At 39.5% G+C, this 24538-nt stretch overlaps 1 protein-coding gene across 2 annotated transcripts in view; it reads left to right on the forward strand.

Moving 5' to 3' along the window:
- The window catches only part of RNASEH2B (ribonuclease H2 subunit B), a 93267-nt gene extending 74473 nt beyond the window's left edge, over window positions 1–18794 (forward strand). The window contains exon 10 of one of the 2 annotated variants that reach the window (XM_043991263.1): window positions 16793–18794. In XM_043991263.1, coding sequence (XP_043847198.1) covers window positions 16793–16837 — 45 coding nt within the window. In that variant the 3' untranslated portion in view covers window positions 16838–18794. Of the gene's footprint in view, window positions 1–2234; window positions 2664–16792 lie in introns of those variants that run through there. The other variant, XM_043991262.1, reaches the window with a different exon arrangement.
- The last annotated feature ends 5744 nt before the right edge of the window (window positions 18795–24538 follow it).

The raw sequence follows: 24538 nt of genomic DNA on the forward strand, positions 1-24538 counted from the left end.
CACTGTTGTTACTCAGCAAATGCTAGTTTTCTAGTCAGTGTTTATCTTCATATCATTAAATCTCTGGCCATAGAAAGCAAGTCATTTGTCCATAAACTCCTTGTGGTACAGAGGAGGGGACCCTCAGTGTTCAAAGGTTATGCCTATGGAGCGTAAGCCCCAGCAGCTGTTACTGAACCAGAAAGACTGTGAATACAGCCCCAGGGGCTGTCTATACCTGTTGCTCCAGGATCAGCTTAGCTAAATTCTGAGCAGCTTACCAGGAGAAGGTTGGCCACCAGGGGATATTTGGATTTGGCCACAGCAGCTCAGTAAGCTCATATATATTGAGGTATGGAGCAGTTTTCAGCTCACATTGATGGAGGGAGTACCCTCACCAATGATGTCAGAAACCCCTGGACTATTGAAGTGTCAGGTGGTTATGCATTGACAAATTGAGGTATTCAGCAAACACAGCCTCTTCTTGAAGTTAAAAGAAGAGTATAAACGATGCTGCCTTAATATTCCTTCTTTTATTCATAGATTCATTGCTTTAGAACAGTGGTTGTCATATTAGAAAACCAGAAATTAACAATATTTATGTTGTATTGTATTTTGGGGCAGCTGAGTGGTGTAGGGGATGGAGTGCCAGCACTGGAGTCAGGAAAACTCACTTAACTGAGTGCAAATCTGGCGTCCCTCAGACAATTACTAGTTTTGTGACCCTGGACAAGTCACTTAACCCTGTTTGTCTGTTTCCTCCTCTGTAAAAATGGCAAACTGCTCCAGTATCTTTGCCAAGAAAACCCCAAATGAAGTCACAAAGAACCGGACATAACTGAAAAAATTACTGAACAACCACACAATTATATTTTTACCCATTTCCCAGTTATCTTTTACTTCCCCTAAAAGAGATCATCAGAGGTCATTTTGTCCTTTTATTCCTCACCTCTCAGAATCATTACCAACCATATCTTTATTTTGAAGACCCTCAGCTAAGGGACTGCTACTCTCTTGAGTGATCTTCAGTTCCTTATGGTTGTACTTTTTTTTTTCCTTTCCTTTCCTCAGACTGAAGTTGTTTCCACTTTGTGAAGCACATGGTGATTAGTCACAAGGGACTAATTGATCATTAGTCTAAGTCTTATGCTTCATTAAGATATTCAGAGTTTCTGTGTTGGGAAAAATCAGTGCCCTATTCTTTGTGCCTCCTATCACACACTGGAGTAGTGGGCATCAAGGAGGCAGAGGGAGACAGCGTGCCAGCTAAATGCTTGAGGCTGGCTGAAATGGGTTGTTTTGTTGTTTGTTTTGTTGTCTTTTTTATAAAGGACAAAACAGGAAGCTTCAGAGATTGTATATGATATTTTATTACATAATCTCTTGAAAATGCTTCAAGGGTGATTCTATTTCTTAAACTTTTCAGTCTTTGGGCTGTGGCTTTCTTTGTGGTGCCTCAGCATTCTTTTCCATCTAGGTTGAAAGCAGAGCATTGAAATAAACAATTGGCTGCTATTTGCCTTCTGATGGTTCTGCCTGTAACACATAGCAAAAAAAAAAAAACAACCCAAAACCCAAAAAACAGGGAGCAGGAAAACACAGCAACTTAAATTTCAGGATTGGTAGACATTAGCTTTTGAAAATACAGTGTACAAAGCACTTCTTTGACAGCTCTCCTCCCCCTGACAAACATTTAGGGAAACCATCCTTTTATTCCCATGATGCTTTGCAAAATACTGGTCATCTTTTGAATATTATCATCTCCATCTTAGTTTCCCATAGAGTTTAAGCATAAAATCAAACAGTAAATGAGTGTGAATTATTCATCATCTGTAAGACAAGGCTGTAATTCAGCCCACTGACAGCACAGAGTGTTGGATCACTGGGAGATTGAGCTGCTGCAGGTGTCAGTTCCATTGTCTGCATCACTGCCCTTAATATCCCCTCAAGAACGATTCTCCCAAAGTAAGCCATTGGCTGTGATCTCCCATTCTAACAGAAGGAGACGGTTTTGCCTTCTGGCTCTTTTTTAGAATGTTCTGTGCTTCTTAGATCTGAGTTCTGAATAGAATTCAAAACTAGTTTTTTGTTGAGTAATCACACCCTTATGAAGCAAGGAGCCATAGAGGCTATAATTCCCAGTAATAGACCTTGAGATGTGTGTACCATTCTGTGGCTTTGCACATAGGATTTTCAAAGGGTGACTGTCTTACAGCTTTACTGACCCAATTTTTCCCTCTTGTTTTTATTAACAGACAAATAGCAAAATGACGGCAGCTCAGAAGGCTCTGGCTAAAGTTGACAAGAGTGGAATGAGAAGTATTTCCACCTTTTTTGGCACAAAAGCTAAAGCAGGAAAATAAGGATATTAAAGCCTTTTTAAAATATAAATGAACTTATTTTTGATGTTTTTATATATATGTATATCCTGTCTCTATCCCCCCCTTTCCAATAAAATAAAAAATAATATCTCAGAAGAGATACTGAAGTGTTATTTTCACTTTTTTGAGTTAGCAAAATTGTTTCCGGGAGATTTCAGTGTCCCAGAACAAAAAAAGGGGTATACATTTTTAGGCTTTTTGTAACCAGAGGGTCATATTTTAACAAAAAAGCAAAGCTTTTCAGAAACTTGCAGCCCGTGGTTTGTATTTTATACTCCTGCATGTTTTGAGGGTTGGGCAAAGGAGGGGGTTAAAGGGTGGGTTGGTTGGCAAGAAGGAGAAAAGTAAACAAGTGAGTAGAATTAATGTTCAACCATACCGTTTCTTCAATAAACACACATACTACAAACATTTGGATGGATGGATGGTTCTTTATAGAACTTTGATGGATTGTGAGTGTAACAATATGATTTTCATGGGCTTCTTGAGAGAAATTAACCAAATCCCAAAGGTGTTAAGTTAAGCAGGCATTTATGGCCTCACTGCCCCCTCAGAATGCCACGTGGGGAATCTGAGGGCAATCCAGAGAGGATGCCCCCTTCCTGGCAAGCCTTTTTCCTCCATATGTTTCTAAAGCAGGTCAATTTGTGTTTGGTGAGAAGTGGAGCACAAAAAAGCTTGGAAACAGATGGTTGCTAGGGCTGAAAACAGAGACCACTGGTGTGATGATGTGGGAAGTGAGAAGACTCTGAAGAAAAATAGAAGTTATAAGGTAAAGAATACAGATGAGGGAAAAATCCAGGGGCCACCAAGTTGGGTAATTGGAGCCAGAACCAGGAGTAAAGCTGGCTCTCTGCAAGGGGCAAGGGGTGGATCATTAAGGTTCAGGTATTTTGGCTTCTATCTTGCCAGTTATTCCTGTGTTCTGAGGGAGGTGGATGATCGGAGCATGTGGTAGATACTAAATAGAACTCTACAGCAGTCCAATACAAAGGCATTACTGATGTTCGTTTAAACTTTTTTACTGCCTCCCCTTCCTGTCCCCCACAGTGTTGTATTTAACGTGAAGACCTACATGATAGAACTTCAGACATTTGAGGACAACCCTCATTCTCCTCCCCTAACCTCAAGTCTTGTCCAGGCTGAAAATTCCCAGTTTCTTCATCTGGTACTCATATACTATGAACTCAAAGACTCTCATTCTGGTTGCCCTCCTCTATTTTCTTCAATTTAGACTAATTTCCTCTTAATGCTTGTGTCTTCCCTTAGTGATTATCTCCAATTTATAGAGGCTGCTAGGTGGTGGCAGTAGATAGAGCACTGGACCTGGAGTCAGGAAGGCCTTGAATACCTGCTTAGCTGTGTGACCCTGACCAAGTCACTTAACCTCTTGTCTGCCTCAGTTTTCTTATCTGTAAAATGGAATCATAATAGTACCTACCTCCTGGTGGTATTGTGAGGATAAAATGAGATGATATTTATAAAGCACTGTCCAGAGCTGAGAAATGGCATGTCTTATTCAGGAAGAAGACTAGTGTCACATAAGAGAATTCATACTGGAGAGAAACCCCTTTGGATTGGAATGAAGGTGCTGAAAGTCTTTAGCTAATATGAGCCTTACCAAACATAAGAAAATTCCTATCAGAGAAACATCTTATGAGTATGTTAAGTGTAAGAAATCTTTTAACTAGAGTGGACAACTTACTGAACCTTTTGGCCACACTGGATTGAAAGTCCACTTAAGCTACTGAATGTAAACAATCCTTTAGCTCACATCAGGACTTTTCTGAGCATGAGAGGATTCATATGAAGGGGAAAGCTCTTCTGGAGGACATCGGTGTTATTAGATTATATATCACCTTGAAATGACCATATAGAATATCACCTTTTATGCCATCTATAAGATGTTAATAACAATTTTTTTATTGCTGTTTAACAGTCACTAGGATTTCATTTGTATAGGAAACTTCTTCAGTAGTGCAACTCAATACCTGTTCTGCAACTTAAGAGTCTTAAAGAGTTTCCTGGGAGACACAGAGATGTCATAACTTAACTACAGTCACAGCTAGTATGTCAAAAGTAGTACTTGAACCTGATTCTTAACTGGATTTTGAGGTCAAGTCTTTGTCTATTACACAGCACTCTCACTCCAAGTTTAAATATATTTAAGAGTCTATAGCTTTGGAGGGGATAAGCTGTAAGAAGACTGGAAAGAAGGGCAGGGGTAGGTTATGAAGGGCTTTGAAAACCAGAGGATTTTGTATTTGATCTTGGAGGTTATGGTCAATAATAGTCAATAAGGGGCAGCTAGGTGGCACAGTGGAGAGAGCACCAGCCCTGGAGTCAGGAGGACCTGAGTTCAAATCCAACCTCAGACACTTGACACTTATTAGCTGTGTGACCCTGGACAAGTCACTTAACTCCAATCGCCTCACCAAAAAAAGAAAAAGAAAAAATAATAATAGTCAATAAAAATTTATTAAGTGCACTTATCTAAGCTCTTTTCTTCATATAAATATGAAAAAAATAGGGAGCCACAGGAGTTTATTGAGTGGCGGATGGGGAGAGGGGTATATGACATGATGGGACCTGCGCTTTAGGAAAATCACTTTGACAGCTGAACAGAGGACGGACTGGAGTGGGGAGAGACTTGAGTTAGGAAGACCCACCAGCAGGTTACTGCAGTAGTTCAGGAGCAAGGTGATGAAGTCCTGCATCAGAGTGGTAAGAATATCAGAGAAGAGGGAGTGTATTCAAGAGATGTCGAAAAGGTGAGATCAGCAGACCTTGGCAACAGATAGATGTCAGGGGAGAGAGAGAGTGAGGAGTTGAGGGTAATGCCTAAATTGTGAGGCTGGGGGACTGAGAGGACGGTGTTCTCGACAGTAATAGGAAAGTTGTGGCACAGGAAGGGTCTAGGGGGAAAGATGAGTTGAGTTTGAGGTGTCCATTTCAAGATGCCTGAAAGGCAACCAGAGCTTTTAGACTGGAGGTCAGCAGAGAGGTTAGGAGTGGATAAGTAGATCTGAGAATCATCAGCATAAGATGATTATTAAATCCCAGGAGCTGATGGGATCACCAACTCATATTTCTGGGACATTCTATTGGTAATTCCTCCTAAGCTGACACGAAACTATGGATGACAACTCTTTAAGAATTGCCATTTCAGTCTGTACTGTTGTTTAAACCACATCACTTCATCTTTTTTTTTCCTTAAGAGTTAGTATAGGGGCAGCTAGGTGGTGCACTGGATAGAGCACCAGCCCTGGATTCAGGAGGACCTGGGTTCAAATCCGGCCTCAGACACCTAACACTTACAAGCTGTGTGACCCTGGGCAAGTCACTTAACCCCAATTGCCCCCCACCCCAAAAAGTTAGTATGAGGTGTTTTATTGAATGCTAATCTAATATCAAAGTAAACCATCTACATCATTCACCTGATCTACCAGATTAGTAAATCTATCAGAAAAGGAAAATAGTCTGGCATGACTTACTCTTGTTGAATCCTTGCTGGGTTCTTTAGAATGATGGCTTCCTTTCAGCTACTTCTTTATTAGTGGTCTTGAATTTTGCCATCAGAACTGGACTATGAGTTGTAGATGCCATTGTCTTCCTTAAAAAACAACAACAACAACAACACACAAACTGGGACATTTATCTGTTTCCATTCTTCAGTAATTCTCCTGGTCTTTATGGCAATAGCTTGGCAATCATGTCTACCATTTATTTTTTCATTACTCGGGTATTTCTTGTATCTTGACCTGGTCTCATTTGAATGCATCAGGAGCAGCACCATGTTTTCTTACTGTCTCCTTATTTTAGGTAGCAACTCTCTATAAGCCACTTTTGTTTTACAATCTCAAACCAAAAGGACAGAAGGAAAATGAGGATTGATCATTTCTGCCTTCTCTTTCTTGTCCCCATGTGTCCCAAGCATCTCTCCTTTTCCCTCTTTAATCCTTCCTTTCCCCTATAGAGTTTACACAACACAAGAGCCTTTTTGTTGTCACCACCTTTCCTCCTCAATCTCAGCCCATTTGCATCTTTGGTTCTCCTGACATTGTTCTTACAGTTCTAGATGCGTTTGTATTTATACTCAGTTGCTTGCCCTTGTTGATGTCTTCTGTACTCCAAGTTGGAGGGTAAATTCTTAGTTCATTCACATTGGTCTTTTTAGACAATTCCCATTTTTCCTCCTCATTCAAATTATTCCTCTATGAAAATAGGACTGGGATAAGGGCAAAACCTTTGATTTCCTTGGGATAGGGAACTTCTGGAGGAAGACTCTGCCAAAACCAGTCATTAGCTGCCCTCCAACTTACAAAATTAGACAGCTACTAGGATAGTGGAAGTGTCTCTTGCCCAGGGTCACGCACCAGTATTTCAGATCTGGCCTCAGATGCTTCCTGCCTCTGTGACTCTGGGCATGTCATTTAATCTCTATTAGCCTCAGTTTCCTCATTTGTTGTTTCCACCATGTTGTGTCTAGAAACATACGAGCTAGAAGTTAGTGTCATCAAGAAACAGACAACCAGTCAGCTGTGGCTATTTGGCTCATCCCTCCCCACATTAGTTCTCCACTGGCTTAGGCTCCAAACCACATCATCCCGGCTCTGCTGCTCCTCTAACTCTCTTCATCTCTCTAACTTTGGCACTCTCTTTCCTTCCACTACATCATTCTTTTCTCTCTTTGGGTCAGCACAACATCAGTATTGCTGGCTAGTAGAAGTAATTGACTGTTGTTTTGCTTCTTCGCATCCTTGCGCCTGGGATACAGTTGGCACTTAATAGATGTTTATTATATTGTCATTTGAGGGACTTTTAGTCACAACTCATTAACAATTCGGCCGATAACAGCCAGATTGGATAGTTCATCTATCACCTAATCATTCTCTCCTTCTAGGCCGGTAAATGGACGTAAATATATGTGTGCATACACACATAGGTATTTATGCATATACTCACAAACATAGGCATATACCTTTATATACATATGTGTTAATATATAATATATATGCATCTACATGTACGTGTATACATACATACATTCATTTCAGGACAGCTCATGTGGGGAAAGATTATAAGCTTCACTGATTTCTGGGTCATGAGCCACCACTCATCTGTCCTAATTTTCTACCCTCACACTCTAGTAATTTCTTTACTACCTGCTTTAAGTTCTAAGAGAGCCAAACCCCAGCACTAGCCTCTTCCTAGTAAGAGGTGTGTCAGCATCTAAGAGAGAAGTCTGCCTCTGTCCCAAGGCAACCTGGTTGTTGGTAACCTGGATCTGTTCTCATTCCTGCTGGGTTCTTCTGCTTTAATTCCCTTGGACCCCTCAACCACCTGGATTTTTGGCCATCTGTTTGGCCCTCTCCCTATTATCTAGGATTTGTGCCCCACTTTGTCCCTGCTTTGACTTCTGGCCCAGCCTATTTCTCTGGGTTTCCTGCCCCAACTTTTTGCCCTCTCAGGGTTGGTACCCCCTTCTAATTTGAACACAGATATAGGCCTACAATATAGGAAGACAGGATGGTTTCAATTCTTTCAGTTCTTAGATCTAATGATTAATGATTATTTGACCTTGGATCAGTCCCCGAAGGTCTCAGGGCCTCAAATTTTTCACATTGATTTTTTAAAACTTTGTGTGTTCCAAATTCTCTTCCTCCCTCTCTCCCCACCCCTCCGTAAGAAATCAATTAATTCAATATAAGTTATACATGTGCAGTCATTACAAAATATCACCATGTTAGGTTGTGAAAGAAAGCAGACAAAATTACTTTTAGAAAGAGGAACTAATAAAAATTATACTTCAATTTGTATTCAGATACCATCAATTCTTTCTCTGTAGATGAATTGCATTTTTCATAAGTCCTTCTGATAGCATCCTTCTTATCATTTCTTTCAGTTACTATTGCTAACTGTATTACCCTCCATCCTATTCCCTCCCTTTGATATTTACTCTATTTTCTATCTTCTTTCACCCTATCCCTCCTCAAAAGTGTTTTGCTTTTTACTGCCCTCTCCCCCAATCTACCCTCCCTTCCTTCACCTCTCCCCACTTATCTTTTTCCCCTCCCACTTTCCCTCAGGTCCAGATATATTACTATACCCACTTGAGTGTGTATGTTGTTCCCTCCTTGAGCCAATTCTGATGAGAGTAAGGTTCACTCACTCCCTCATTCCTTCCCCATCTTCCCCTCCACTCCATAAGCTTTTTCTTGTTTCTTTTATGTGAGTTACTTTACCCCATTCTACCTCTCCTTTTCCCTTTCTTCCAGTGCATTCCTTATACCGCTTAATTTTATTTTAAAGATGTCATCATGGGGCAGCTAGGTGACACAGTGGACAAGGCACCAACCCTGGAGCCAGGAGTCCCTGAGTTCAAATCTGGCCCTACCCTGCCTGCCCCACCAAAAAAAAAAAAAAGGATAAACAAAAAATAAATGCTTTACAGATATCATCCCTTCATATTCAATTCACACCTGTAGCACCTAAGTATATTTCTTTCAACTGCCCTAAGACTGAAAAAGTTCTTATGAGTTAGAAGTCTCATTTTCCCATGTAGGAGTATAAACAGTTTAACCTTTTAACATCCCTCATGATTTTTTTTTCCTGTTTACCTTTTTATGCCTCTCTAGGATCTTGTATTTGAAGGTCCAATTTTCTATTCAGTTAAGGTCTTTTCATCACAAGTACCTGAAAGTCATCTTTTTCATTAAAGTTCTATTTTTTCCCCTGAAATATTATACTCAGTTTTGCTAGGGAGGTGATTCTTGGTTGTAATCCCAGTTCCTTTGCCCTCCAGAATATCATATTGCATGCCCTCTGATCCTTTAATATAGAAGCTGCTAGATCTTGTGCTGTCCTGACTGGGGCTCCACAGTACTTTAATTGTTTCTTTCTAGCTGTTTGCAATATTTTCTCCTTGACCTGGGAGCTCTAGAATTTGGCTATAATATTCCTGGAAGTTTTCCTTTGGGGATCACTTTCTGGAGGTGATCAGTAGATTCTTTCAATTTTTATCTTACCTTCTGCTTCTAGAATATCAGGGCAATTTTCCCTGACAATTTCTTGGAAGATGATGTCTAAGCTCTTTCTTGATCATGACTTTCAGGTAGTCTAATAATTTTCACATTATCTCTCCTGGATCTATTTTCCACTTCAGCTTTTTTTCCAAGAAGATATTTCACATTGCCCTCTATTTTTTTATTCATTTGGATTTGCTTTATTGTGTCTTGATTTCTCATAAAGTCATTAGCTTCTATTTGCTCTATCTTAATTCTTAAGCAATGATTTTCTTCAGAGAGTTTTTGTGCCTTCTTTTCCATTTGGCCAATTTGGCTTTTCAAGCTGTTGACTTTTTTTCATGCATCACTCCTGCATCACTTTCATTTCTCTTTCCATTTTTTTCTTCTACTGCTCTTACTTTTCCCTCTACCTTTCTTACTTTGTCTTCAAAGTCCTTTTTGAGCACTTCCATGGCCTGAGACCAATTCATATTTTTCTTGGAAGCTTTGGATATAGGAGCTTTGACTCTGTTATCTTCTTTTGAGGGTGTATTTTGATCTACTTTGTCACCAAAGAAACTTTCTATGGTCTGCAGCTTTTTCTGCCTGCTCAATATCCTAGCCTATTTCTTGGCTTTTAACTCCTTAAAGTGGGGCACTACTTCCAGGACATACTGTCCCAAGCTTCAGGAAGTCCCAGGTGGTACGATTTAAGGAGAGGCACATTTTCAGCTTGCCAGGCCTATGCTCTGGTCTGTAAGTAACCACGGGCCTGCTTACTCTTTAATCCAGCAGATTCATTGTGGTCAGAAGCTTAGTGTGCCTGTACCTACCTCCCCCACTGGGCCACTGCCGCTCAAGTCTGCTTCCTGGACAACACAACAGTGCTCCCTCCACTTCAGCTCCAGCAGGGACCCCTGCTATCTCCCCCTGCCAACCGCTGGAACCCCTCACCAGTGCGTGAGCTGAATTCCAGAAGTAGCTGCTCTGAGGCTCTGGAGACATGGCCTGCCTGGGGCTGAATCTGTGTGGTGCATCTGCACTCCCCTCTCAGCCCAGTATATCCAACCTTCCCTGCCACCCTTTTAAGCTGTCTGGCTGGAAAATGATCTCACTCTGTTCTTTTGTGGGTTCTGATGATCCAGGAATTGTCTTGTGGTATTATTTGGAGGTATGTGGACAGATTGTGGGGAGCTCTGAAAATTTACAGCTTTCCCTCCATCATCTTGGCTCCATCACCCCACCCCACCTGGACTCCCAGCTTCTAGTTTCTCTTTCTCCAACTCATTAGTGCATAGCAGCCAAAATAATTTTCCTAAAGCACAGATCTGATCATGACATTTCCTTGATCAAGAAACTTTAATGGCTCCCAGTTGCCTCTAGGGAAAAACACAAATTCCTCATCTGAACATTGAAGGCCCTTCACAGTATGTGGTTAGCCTACCTTTCCTAGCTTAATGTGTATTACTCCCATTCATGAACTCTGTTCCAGCCACTTTGGCCGAATGTTGTTCCCTGAACTCAACCTTCATTCTCCCTCCATGTCTTCTCACAGATTGTCCCCCATGCCTCTAACACCTTCCCTCCATACCTTTGCCTTTTAGAATCCCTAATTTTCTTCACAGCTTGACTAGTGTTCTATCTCCTATGAGGAGCCTTTCCTATTTCCCTTAACTGTTAGTGCTCAATCATCCATATGCAGATTGATCTCTGTTTCATCCCCTGATCAATTTCCAGAGTTTTACATTTTTATGCAGGTGGGGGAGAAGTGCCTACACCTGTTTTCCCCTTCCCTCCTTTATTCTACCAGGATAAGTTACTCGGGTCTTAGAAACAGATCACTTTCAAACTCTTTTTTCACGAAAAATTATGTTTATTATTCTGTCTCCCCTTATCAAAGTTCTGATCTTTTAAAATCTGAATCACTTTTTAAAAATCTAGACCTATGGAAGTCTATGAGGAAACTTAGAACAGTGATTTATGGTGTTTAGCAAGCTGCCTGAGGCACTGGGGATCACATTGAACCCAGGTCTTTTTGACTTCCAATTTGGCCATCTCTCTACTTAAGCTATGCCTCTTGTCAATCACCCTTAAAGAAATCTCATCAAGTGATGATGGAATCATAGACTTTAGAACTGGACCATCTGGTCCAATAATAGTGATACCAGTAACAGATTGATACAGGGCTTTAAGGTTTTATAAAGACTTTTCTTTATAATAATCCTGTGAGATAAGTTGTACATACCTTATCTTTTCTGTTTTGCAAGTAAGGAAACTGAGGCTTAGAGAGGTTAAATGCCCTGTTCAGAGTCACAGCCCTATCAATTAGATGGTAATATAAGTGGATAGACTGCTGGACACGCCACTTGAGTTGGAGCCAGAAAGAAAGAAATGGCAATTTCAGAGTTGAAATTTCAGTGTCCCCTTAGTCCAACTGGTCAGTTCAACATATGAAGATGAAGGGGAAGTCATTTTCAGAATGGGCAAGCTGCCTGTGTCTTAATGCTCCTGAGCTTATGCTTGGAGTCTGGCTAGAAAGTTGGGATTGCAAAAGGGAAGAGTGTGAAAAGGTAGGTTGGAGCCAGATTGTGGAGGAACTTGAAATTCAGGCTTTCAGACTGAAATGTAAACAGAGAAGTATTGAGTTTGAATATAGAATAATTGAATGTAGGATAAAACAAGCTTTATTTTTATAAGCAGTAGGGCAACTAGATGGTACAGTGGATAGAACACTGAACTTGGAACAAGGAAGACTCGCTAGCTCAGTGACCCTGGACAAGTCACTTAACCCTGTTTCCTCAGTTTCCTTATCTTTAAATTGAGCTGGAAAAGGAAATGACACACTAACTCAGTATCTTTGTCAAGAAAATCCCAAATGGGGTGATGGAGAGTTGGACACAACTGAATAATAATAAGCAATAGAGAATCGTTCAAACCTTCTGGCAGGGGAGCAATGTGATCATACCTTACTTCTGTTCATTATTCTTTCCCATAAGGAATTACTTTGACACCAGTGTGAAGGATAATTTGAAAAGTTTAGAGATTGGAGGCAGAAAGACCAGTAAAGAGTCTACTAAAATAGCCCAGAAGAAATGTAACAAGGCCACAGAAGGACTGAAAAGGAGGATACAAGGGCTGTTATAAAAGTAGAGTTGACAGGATTTGGGAATTGGACGGATTTGGGGGGTTGAGGACAAGAGGGAAGAATTAAAGGGGCCTCCATATTCTCAGACTTGGGTGACTAAAGAGCTGACGGTGCATTCAGTAGAGATAAGAAACTTAGAAGGAACAGGTTCACTTGGAGATATGATTGGGAGAGAGGAGGAGAGAAGAGCAGAGGGAAGGGAGAAAGAGAGAAAGATCCCAGGTGCTGACACTGTATTCAGTGGTCTATAGTGGACAGTTGTAAATGTAGGATGGGAGCTCAGAGCACCAGTCCAAGATGGAGCTAGAGATCTGGAAGATCATCTGTTTAGAGAAGCTAATTTAATCTTTTTTTTTGGGGGGGGGTGAGGCAATTGGGGTTAAGTGACTTGCCCAGGGTCACACAGCTAGTCAAGTGTCTGAGACTGGATTTGAACTCAGGTCCTCCTGAATCCAGGGCCAGTGCTTTATTCACTGTGCCCCTAATCTAATCTTTGATAGATAAGATTGCTAAGGGAGAAAATGTAGTAAGAGTAAAAGGCTTAGGGCAGAGCCTTAGGGAATGCCTATAATTGAAAAACAATAAAGGAAGGGAAGGGAACAAGTATTTATTAAACACCTACAATGTGCCAGGCACTGAGCTAAACACTTTACAAATACTATCTCATTCGATCCTCACTACATTCCCATGAAGTAGATTCTGTTATCTCTATCCTACAGTTGAGGAAATTGAGGCAGACTTACCCTGGATCACACAACTAGAATTTAAATCCAGATTTGAACCCAGTACTCTGTCCAATGGGCCACCCAGCTGCCTAGATGGCACACCCATGATGGATGTCCTGAGAAATGAGGAGAACCAGGAGAGACTAGTATGATGCAAGCCAAGGCAAGGTAGAGGATCAAGAACTGAACAGTAGGAAGTGTAGCAGACATGTTCGTGGAAATGAAGAATGAGAAAGAACCACTGGATTTGGCAATTAGGAGGTCTGTGTTGACCCTGGTCCTCTGAGTAGTGAATAGGGATAGAAGCCAGATTTGTAGGGAGTTAAGGAGTGGGAGGTGAGGTAATAGAAGCAGGGGGACAAAGCTCTTCTTTTTACAAGCTCGAAAAAGAAAAAGACTTATAGGATGACATTTTTAGGAGGCACCAGGGTCCAGGGAAGATAAGGATGGGGGAGTCCTGCACTTTTTTTTTTTAAGGAAGAGAGAAAGGTGCCAGCAGAGGAAATGATTGAGTATGAGGGCAGCTAGGTGGCACAGTGGATAGAGTACCAGGCCTGGAGTCAGGAAGACTCATCTTCCCTAGTTCAAATCTGGCCTCAGATACTTATTAGCTGTGTGATTTAATTCTGGGCTAGTCACTTAACCCTGTTTGCTTCAGTTCCTCATCTATAAAATGAGCTGGAGAATGAAATGGCAAACCATTCCAGTATCTTCGCCAAGAAAACCCCAAAAGGGATCACCAAGAGTTAGACACAACTGAAAATGATTATAAAACAACAACTAGAACATCGTGGGCACTTAATAAATGTTTATTGCTTGATTTACTGAGGGAGATGATGATGGGGAGAATTAGTGTTAGGGACTTGAAGAAAGAATAAAAGATTTGGATGGCCACTTTGGAAAGCTGGTAAAAGAGGGGTAAAAGAATATGAAGAGGGGGCAGCTAGGTGGCACAGTGGATAAAGCACCAGCCCTGGATTCAGGAGGACCTGAGTTCAAATCTGGTCTCAGACACTTGACACACACTAGCTGTGTGACCCTGGTGAAGTCACTTAACCTTCATTGCCTAGCCAAAAAAAAAAAAAATATGAAGCAACATTGAGAACCCAGTGGAGCTTAGATTGAATACGTTCATGGTAGACTTTCTTAACTTCCTTTAGTATTAGTTGGTGATTAAGAGGACACAACAAACTAAAGTCAAGGGCATGAGGGGTGTGAGACTGGATTCACTACTCCATTCACTTACTCAGTGACCACTTATAACACCAATAACATTGTTTCTAGGAAAAACATTGTCCCTCATAAGCAACATCAGATTTTCAAAAAAAACAAGGAACAGTGTTAGGTGGGGCATATATGTATTACATGCTTCTTTGAGAAAAGAAAGAACAAACAGATTTACAAAAGAATCAGGGGACTATGCAGAAATGCAAACAAATATTACAATGAAAATATTTATGGTAACTAAAAATTCACAAATCCATTGCTTGCAAGAGTCTTTGAAACCAATATACTGTGTATTACTGATCACAGTGAAATATGTCAATTCTCATCTTGTAAGGTAGATTTGATTTTTTGTGGGGCAATGAGGGTTAAGTGACTTGCCCAGGGTCACACAGCTAGTGTCAAGTGTCTGAGGCTGGATTTGAACTCAGTTCCTCCTTAATCCAGGGCTGGTGCTTTATCCACTGTGCCGCCTAGCTGCCCCGGTTGATTTGATTTTTATCAGGTGGGACTTTCAGAATAGTAATGAGAATATCCTCATGATGTTAACTTCATGCTGAATAAGAAGCCCATTACAAACTAGTATTTATTTGTTTGTTTGTTTTTTTGCAGGGCAATGGGGGTTAAGTGACTTGCCCAGGGTCACACAGCTAAGTGTCTGAGGTTGGATTTGAACTTGGGTCTTCCTGAATCCAGGTCCAATGCTTTACCCACTGCACCACCTAGCTGCCCCCTAGTAATTTTAGTCTATTTATTTCTCCATTTTAAGATTTTCCCAAATGCCCAATGCTTTCCCTAAGGATAGATAAACAATGTTTTTGTTCTTAATTTCTTTTTCTTACTGAAGGGAAATTAACCCGATGAGGCGGCTAGATGGTGCAGTGGATAGAGTGCTGGACCTGGAGTCAGATAGACCAAAGTCCAGATTCAGCCTCTGACATTTTACTAGCTGTGTGACTCTGGGAAAGTCACTTGCCTTAGTTTCTTCAACTTTAAAGTGTGTATAATAACAGCACCTACCTCCCAGGGTTGCTGTGAGCACTGATCAACCAATACACATTTATTAAACACCTATTACAAGCCAGATAGATGCTGTCCTATGTGCTGGGGATACAAAAGGAGACAAAAACCAACCCCTGCCCTTAAGGAACTTACAGTCTAATGGGGGAGACAACAAACAAACAAATGCATACAAATCAAGTTTATATGCCGGACAAACAAGAAATAATGAAAGAGGGAAGGCTTTCTGTAGAAGGTGGGATTTTAGTGAGACTTAAAGGAAGCCACAGTGGTGAGTAGTAGGAGTGGAGGGAGAGCATTCCACGCATGGGAACAGCCAGAGAAGATGTTCAGAGCCAAGAGACAGAGTGTCTTATTCATGGAACAAGCATCATTTCATTGAAGAGTACATGTTGGAGAATAAGGTGTAAGAAGACTAGAAAGGTGGGAAGGGGCTTTGAGTGCCAAGCAGAGCATTTTGTACTTGCTCCTGGAGGTAAAAGGAAGCCCTCCCCCCCTTATTGAGTAGGGGGGAAACAAGATTGGACCTATGCTTTACAAGTCACTTTAGTGACTGAGTGGAGTAAATACTGGAGTGGGCAGAGACTTAGCAGCAGGCTATTGGAGTGTGTTCAAGGTCTAAGGCTACAATTAAGCACTGGCACACACTGCACCAGAGTGGGGTTTGTACAAAAGAAAGGCAGGAGGGGCAGCTAGGTGGCGCAATGGATAGAGCACTGGCCCTAGAGTCAGGAGGACCTGAGTTCAGATTTGGCCTCAGACACTTAACACTTATTAGCTGTGTGACCCTGGGCAAGTCACTTAACCCCAATTGCCTCACAAAAACAAAACAAAACAAAACAAAACAAAAAAACAAAGGCAGGAGAAAGAAAAAGAGAGAGAGAAACTTGTTCTCTGTTCAGTCTAATAGAGGTAGGTGCTATTATATTCATTTTATAGATGATGAAACTGAGGCTGAAAAAAAGTTCAAGTAACATGCACAGTCATAACAGCTAATAAAAAGTCAGAATTTGAACTCTCTGACTCTGTGTTCAGTCTGACCCTGTGTTTGCTGCACCACCCAGCTGCTTACATACAGTAACAAGATTGTAGTGTCACAGGTGTTGAAAAGACATAGAAACTGTAGCCTTCCTTTCAGACCCCACACAGCTGTCTTCTAGCAGGGAGAAATCTCAGCCTCGCATCACAAGAAGAAATCTGCATGACTTACTGAAAAGGAAGCTAAGATTCAGAATCAGCACTGAGCTCTTGGCTGTCAGAGGGGACCACTCTTACAGACGGCCACAACTCATGTTTCACCTTTCTCTCTAGATGGCCACAACAAGAAGAAAGAGGAATAAGGCAAAGACTCCATAGGAATCCTGGCTACATTCTTTGCTCCTTCAGCCACGACTTTTTCTTCTAAGTCTTCCATAAAATCAACATATTAAGGGTGGGAAGAGGGAGGAGAGGCAGGCCAGATATTTTAAAACTAACAAACTTTATCAGAGACTTCATTCTGGGATCTGGTTTTATACTGTATTCAGCACTTTATAGTCTATTTTAGATGTTTCTTTATGGAAGAGTCAATCCTGCCTTGTGACTGTTTTCCCTAAAGCTAACAGGCTCTGCTGACGTGATCCTCCCACAAAACCTGAAAGCATTTCAGGAGGGTCTCCTCTGTGTGCAAACACAGCTCATCTCAGAGGCTTTTGTGGACTATAATCAAATGGGAAAGTGGAAAAGTGGAATTTCCAGACCCTTCTTTTATCTTCTTAAAAAACAAAACAAACAAACAAAAAAACCCCCGCACTGTACAGCTTATTACCTCCAAGTTTAAAATGGCAGCCTTGGAAAAAGCTCACTGTAAAATTTGAGTTGTTTAAATACCTTTGTAAAATAGCCTGTTTTGCATTGTTTTCCCTGGGGTTGTGTCAGCCACTCCATGATATATGCCTTTTTCCAGGTATGTATAGAGCATCTCTAAGCACTTGATTCCAGGCTAAAATCTGTGGTGAACTAAGTTTCAACTCATAGTTTAAAAAAAAAAACAAAACCTCCAACACACCCCCAAACCAGAAAAATCAACCCAAAAAATATTTGACCCTTGTCTGCCCCATATCAATTTGGCTGTTTCAAATTTATAAAGATACCCAAACATGTGCATTTTATAGTCTCTAAGAGCTATAAACATGGCTTCATTTTTAAGAGATTTGTCCGGTATGTGTATTTTCGTTGAGGAGGAAGGAGGTGGGGAACAGTGGGCGGAGATGAAGCCAAGGAATAATTGGCTTGGAATTTCAGCATATCGGGAATACATCTGAAGGGGAATGAATGGGTATTCATGCACAAATGTCATGATGTTTTGGTTAGCAGCCACTCGACATGTAACAAGACCGAGATGACTCTTGAAGGAACTGGGAAATGTGGGACTGGAGCTCAGAGGATCAGTTGGGGCTGGATATATTGGTTGGGTGGGAGTGGGGAGGAGATAGAAAGGAGCCTGAAGAAAAGGAGTCAGGAGGGAACTTTCTTTAAATACTTGAAGACCTCTCATGTACAAGTGAGACTAACTTTCTTCTCTTTGGCTCTCCTAATAAGGCAGAAACAGAAGTAGTTTGAAGCTCAAAAGAGTCCATTTTGGACACAATATCGGGGGAAAAACAACTTCCTAACACTGAGAGCTGTCCAAAAGTGAAATAAGCTGCCTTAGGAGGTGGTAGGTTCTCTCTCTTTGGAGACTTTTAAGTAAAAGCTGGATCACTATGTGATAGATCTAATGGAAATTCCTTGTAGGTATGGTTTTTACAAGATGGTTATTAGAGTTCTTTCCAATTCACAAACTCTGTGATTTTGTGAACCCCTACAGGGATGCTATGGAAGCAGTCTTGGGGTGTGGGGGTGTCCCTTGTAGGAAACTGTCTTACTTCTTAAGCTTCCTTAGAAATGTAGCTATTACTCTGTCAGGTAAGTTGAACTTGACTCTGAGAAGTCACATATGGATTTCTACTAATTATATATTTCCCTTCACCCTGTCTTATATTTTTCTTCTCTTAATCTCCTTCACCTACTTAACAACTAAGTAGAAGGTGGCAAGAGAAGAGTGTGCATAATATTTGTGATGTATAAATGATATATGTTTCTGCTCCCTTAAGTCTCTTTTTTAAAGTTTTATTGTTTTCTTTTTATTTTACAAATATTTACAGATCACTCCCCTCCACTTTGTGAGAAGTCTCTTGTAACAAAGTAAAACAGTTAAGTAAAACTAAGAATATAGTCACCTCACAAAGAAGTGCATGCAACATTACACATCTCTCTCACCTCTCTATTTAATAAAATAACAAAATATCAGAAATCAATTTTCTCTTTCCTACCTATTAAAAATTTTTTGTAATAAATATGTATAATCAAGAAGAGCTAATTCAGTTATAAACAAATATACATTTCTCATTTGTGTGTGTGTGTGATATTTCTCCTGAACCTCAAGGAAAATTTCTACCATGAAGAAATATTAACATCATTTCTGTCTAGACTGAGATACAACAACAACAACAAAAGGAGGGGCAAGATCAATAAGGAAATAACAATGAAGTTGTTTAGCAGCAGAAGTAAAGTAGACTTTCTGAAAACTAATTCCATGAGGAGCAGAAAGATTAAGGAAGAAATAAATAAATGGAAGGACAATGAGCTAAAAAGTAAAAGTTTAGAATAGACAGAAAGGGGATAGAATTGATGAAGACAATAATAGAAAACAATCATTTTTATTTTTAGAAAGTGTAGAAAATTTGAAAAAGCTAACAAACAAAAGAAGTCAAAGGTGGAAGAAAAGGGGAGATTTTACCTTAACTGAGAGAGGGGAGAAAAGAGAGGAAGAATTAGTATCACAGGGAAATGGGTTGGTGTGGGGGTCCTTAGGAATTCGTCTTTAAAGAACTACACCCTGTCACACACCAATCCAATTGGAATAAAATATTATATCAAACTTCTTTTTTTTTTTTTTTTTTTTTGATCTTTGTCTTATGGTGCTCCAATTTTTTTTTTTTTTTTTTTTTTTTTTTAGGGCAATGGGGCTTAAGTGACTTGCCCAAGTTCACACAGCTGGTAAGTGTCAAGTGTCTGAGGCCGGATTTGAACTCAGGAACTCCTGAATCCAGGGCCGGTGCTTTATCCACTGCGCCACCTAGCCGCCCCTCTATCAAACTTCTAAAGAAAAATCAGTATAATTACTACACAAATCATTCTCAAAAATTGAAAAAATAAGCACTTTATCACATTACCTTTTACAAGACTAATATCTTAATACCTAGAACAATGAAATATAAAACAAATGTGAAGAACTATAGAGCAATATCACTAATGAATAATTTTAAAATTTTAAATAAAATCATGTCAATAAGACTACAATAATTATTCCAAGATATCATTCACTTTGACAAGTTAGATTTATACTAAAGAATCATAGGTGGTTCAACATTAGAAAAACAATCAACATAATTAATCATGTTAAAAACAAATGGGTGTGGGAAAAGCCTTTGACAAAATATAATACTCATTTATGCTAAAAACCCTATAAAATATAGAGATAGGGGGACCATTTTAAAAAATAATTTTAAAAATCTAAAAAAAAGCTATCCCAAGAAAGATAAGAATAAAGTAAAGATGTCCACCCTTCCCACTGTTAGTTGATATAATTCTAGAAAGGCTAGCACTTGCAGTAAAACAAGAGAAAGACATTAAAGGCATAAATATATGAGATAAAGCATCCCTCTTGCTGAATATATAATAGTTTAGTTTAAAAAAATAATATGGAATTGGGGGCAGCTAGGTGACACAGTGGACAGAACACTGGCCCTGGAGTCAGGAGGACCTCAGTTCAAATCCGACCTCAGACACTTAACACTTACTAGCTGTGTGACCCTAGGCAAGTCACTTAACCCCAATTGCCTCACATACACACACACACAATTTATGGAATTAACAAAGATACTATACAGTGGTAGCCAGGGCTTAGGACCATGACCTCGAGTTTCATAGAGGAATGTAAACTACCTTGAGTGAATATAAACAGCAAAAGAAACTCCAACTTGGATCCCTAATCCCTAATCCACTGTTGGTGGAATTGTGAAAAAATCCAACCATTCTGGAGAGCAATTTGGAGCTATGCCCAAAGGGCTATAGAACTGTGCATACCCTTTGATCCAGCAATACCCCTGCTAGGTTTATATCCCAAAGACATCTCAAAAAGAGAAAAATATTTGTACAAAAATATTTCTAGCAGCTTTTTTTGTGTTAGCTAAGAATTGGAAATCAAAGGAATACCCATCAGTTGGGGATTGGCTAAACAAGCTGTGGTATATGATGGTGATGGAACATTATTGTGTTATAAGAAATGACAAGCAGCATTTTCCCATGGGAAAATTGCATGTGGCCATGTATTTACATGCCTTCTTTGTTCTGTTTCTATATAATAGCTAACATGGCCTGGAGTTGGTGTGGGGATCCATTATGCTGATACCTAGAACAACTAATCTCATGAGTGAACTTTCTTAACCCAATAAATATACATATTCATATTCATATATGTATATTTATGTACATATGTATATACATACTTACATTTATGTGCACACATATATACACATACATATATACACACATACACATACCACCAAGCTGTCAGGGGCCCCTCTATCTTCAGTATCTCTGTATTGTCTCAGAGGGTCTCTGTTCCTACGATTAGTATATCAGGGCTAAACAGATCAGCCCCTTACATTTGGCCTTACAATTGGGGTAGCTGACAGGATAGTCTGCCCTACCTACAAATCTTGTGTCCTTACAAATAATGTTAATTGAAAAACTTAATAGCTTCAGCAAAATTGCAAGCTACGGGGCAGCTAGGTGGCATAGTGGATAGAGCACCGGCCCTGGAGTCAGGAGCACCTGAGTTCAAATCTGGCCTCAGACACTTAACACTTACTAGCTGTGTGACCCTGGGCAAGTCACTTAACCCCAATTGCCTCACTTAAAAAAAAAAACTGCAAGCTACAAAATAAACCCACAAAAATCAACTATATTTCTATGTAACAACAAAATCCAAGAAATGATCATAGAAATCCAATAACTACAAAGTATGTAAAATATTTGGGGATGAATATACCAAAATACAGGGGCACAGAGGATAGAGCATTCAGTCTGGAGTCAGGAATACTCCTCTTCCCGTGTTCAAATCTAGCCTCAGAAACTTACTAGCTGTGTGACCCTGGGCAAGTCACTTAACCCTCCTGTATGCCTCAGTTTCTCATCTGTAAAATGAGACAGAGAAGGAAGTGGCAAACTACTCCAGAAAACCCCAAATGGAGACATGAAGAGATGGACATGACTGAAATGATGCACAAAACATTTATATGGTTTCAATTACAAATACTCCTTAAATAAAGAACAACTTAAATAAACTGGTACAATATTCAGTGCTCACAGGTGGTCCATGGCAATATGACAAAAATGAAGACACTACAACATTAATTTACAATTTTAATTCTGTAATAAACTATCACAAGGATACTTTATAGGATTTGATAAAATAATAAAAATTTATTTGGAGAAATAAAAGATCTAGAATACTAAGGGAAAATAATGGGGAACAAAAGATAGGAATGAAGGGTGATAAGGTCTTCCAGACTGCAAACTATAATATAAAGCTGTAGTGATCCAAACCATTTGGTACTGGTTAAAAAAAAAAATAGAGAAGTAGATCAATGGAACATACTAGACAAGGGCAAACAAGAAATAATAGAATTCAATAACCCACTGTTTGTAAACCCCAAAACATAAATTGTTTTATAAAGCACCCCCTATTTAATAAAAACTGCTGGGGAAAATGGAAAGAAGTCTGGCAGAAATTAAGTTTAGATCAATATCTTATGCCATATGCCACAATAAATTAAAAATAGGAATGTGATCTTAATATTAAAGATCATACCATAAAATTTTTTGAATAGAAGCAGATCATAAATCTTTCACAGCTATGGGTATGAGATGTATTATTAACCAAACAAGATGTAGCAGCCATTATAAAAGGTAAAATAGATAATTTGATTACATAAAATTGAAAAGCTTCTGAACAACAAAAAAAAATAATGAATCTGGGTTTAAAAAAAAAAGAAATGGTTGTATGGGGGAAACCTTCGTATCAAATTTCTTAGATTAGAATTTTATATCCAAAATATACACACCACCACACACATTTACCTATATGAACAACACCACACACATGTACCTATATCCATATCTGTACTTATATCTATAAATACATGCATATGTGTGTACATACAGACATAATCAGTGGGTCTTCATATACATATTATCCATACATGCATACACACAAATATATACATAACACCAAAAAACATTACCTAATAGATAAAAGGTGAAAGGATATGAGCAAAATGTGCTCAAAAGAATGGCAAACTATTAACAGTATGTGAAAAAATGCTCCCAATCACTAATAAGAGAAATGCACATCAAAACCACTATCAGGTTTCACCTCACTCCCAACAATGTAGCAAAATGACAAGAGTTGATGCTTGAAGAGTTTAGGGAAGCTAGACTTATTAGTGAGTTGTTGGTGAAGCTATGAATCAGCACCATCATTTTGGAAAGTACTTTGGAATTATGCAAATAAAATAACTAAAATATGTATACCTTTTGACCCAAAGGTTCTGCTACTAACATATACCTCCGTGGAGGTTATTGATAAGAAGAAAGCCCCCTTCTTCACCAAAATAGCTCCTATATTCACCAAAATATGTATAGCAGTATTTATTGTAGTTTCAAAGAAGTAGAAACAAAGTAGATAACTATCTTTTGGTATATGAATGTAGTTTATAACTGTCTATGGTATATGAATGTAAGGGAATAATATTGTGCTATAAGAAACTATGAATATGATGAATGTAGAGAAGGAAGACTTTATATGAACTGATACAAAGTGAAGTAAACAGAGCCAAGAAAACTGTTTACACTATGACTACCACAATGTAAATTGAAAAAACCTCCACAAAATAATCAAAAGTAAATGTTGCAAAACTACAAAGAACAAGCATAGCTCCAAATAGAAATATGAAGAGACATCCCACACTCCATTCCTTGCAGGGGATGAGGGTGGGGGAGAAGAGAGGAACATGACCTTTCACAATTATGGAAGACAGCACATATTTTCAGACATTTTTATTGTATTGATTGGTTTTGCTGATTTTTTTCCTGCCCCCCGCCCCAAACGTTATTGTTATGTGGGGTATCTCTTTGGGAGAAATTTTGTGGATGCAAAACCAAAATAAATCAATAAAATTTATTAAAATGAAACAGATCAGGGGCAGCTAGGTGGCGCAGTGGATAGAGCACCGGCCCTGGAGTCAGGAGGACCTGAGTTTAAATCCAGCCTCAGACACTTAACACTTACTAGCTGTGTGACCCTGGGCAAGTCACTTAACCCCAATTGCCTTACTAAAAAACAAAACAAAACAAAACAAAACAAAACAAAACAAAACAAAAACAATTAAACAGATCAACACTATCATTGCTTTTGGAAAGAGGTATTAATCAACTGCCTTTTGCCTCTGTTCAACATTCCTATGATTCCCAGATGAAGGATGAACTAATACAGGAAACTAAGAAAAAACAATCCAATTCATAGGAGAGCCAGGAATGAGGAGTGACATGAAAACCAAGGGAAAAGAGAGTTTTCGGTGGGGAGGGGAGCTGAAAGGTCAGGAGGATGAAGAGGGAGAAGAGGCCCCACATTTAGGAGCTATGTGATAAAAGAGATAATTAGAGAGAACAATTTCAGTTGAGTGGTGAGTTTAGAAGCCCAGGTATAAGGGACTGAGAAGTGTGTGGGCAAGCAGACAACGGAAACGATATTTATAGTCTATTCCATTCTTGAAATAAAGGCGAAATATAGGATCAAAGCCATTTTGTTCATGTGTAACAATAGGTAAATCACTTAATTTCTCATTTATATGTATCAAGAATCTATAGGAATCTTCTGCTCTCTGTCTCTCTGTCTCTGTCTCTGTCTCT

This window comes from Dromiciops gliroides, chromosome 3 (genome assembly GCF_019393635.1).
Source record: "Dromiciops gliroides isolate mDroGli1 chromosome 3, mDroGli1.pri, whole genome shotgun sequence".
In the NCBI taxonomy this organism is placed as follows: Eukaryota; Metazoa; Chordata; class Mammalia; order Microbiotheria; family Microbiotheriidae; genus Dromiciops; species Dromiciops gliroides.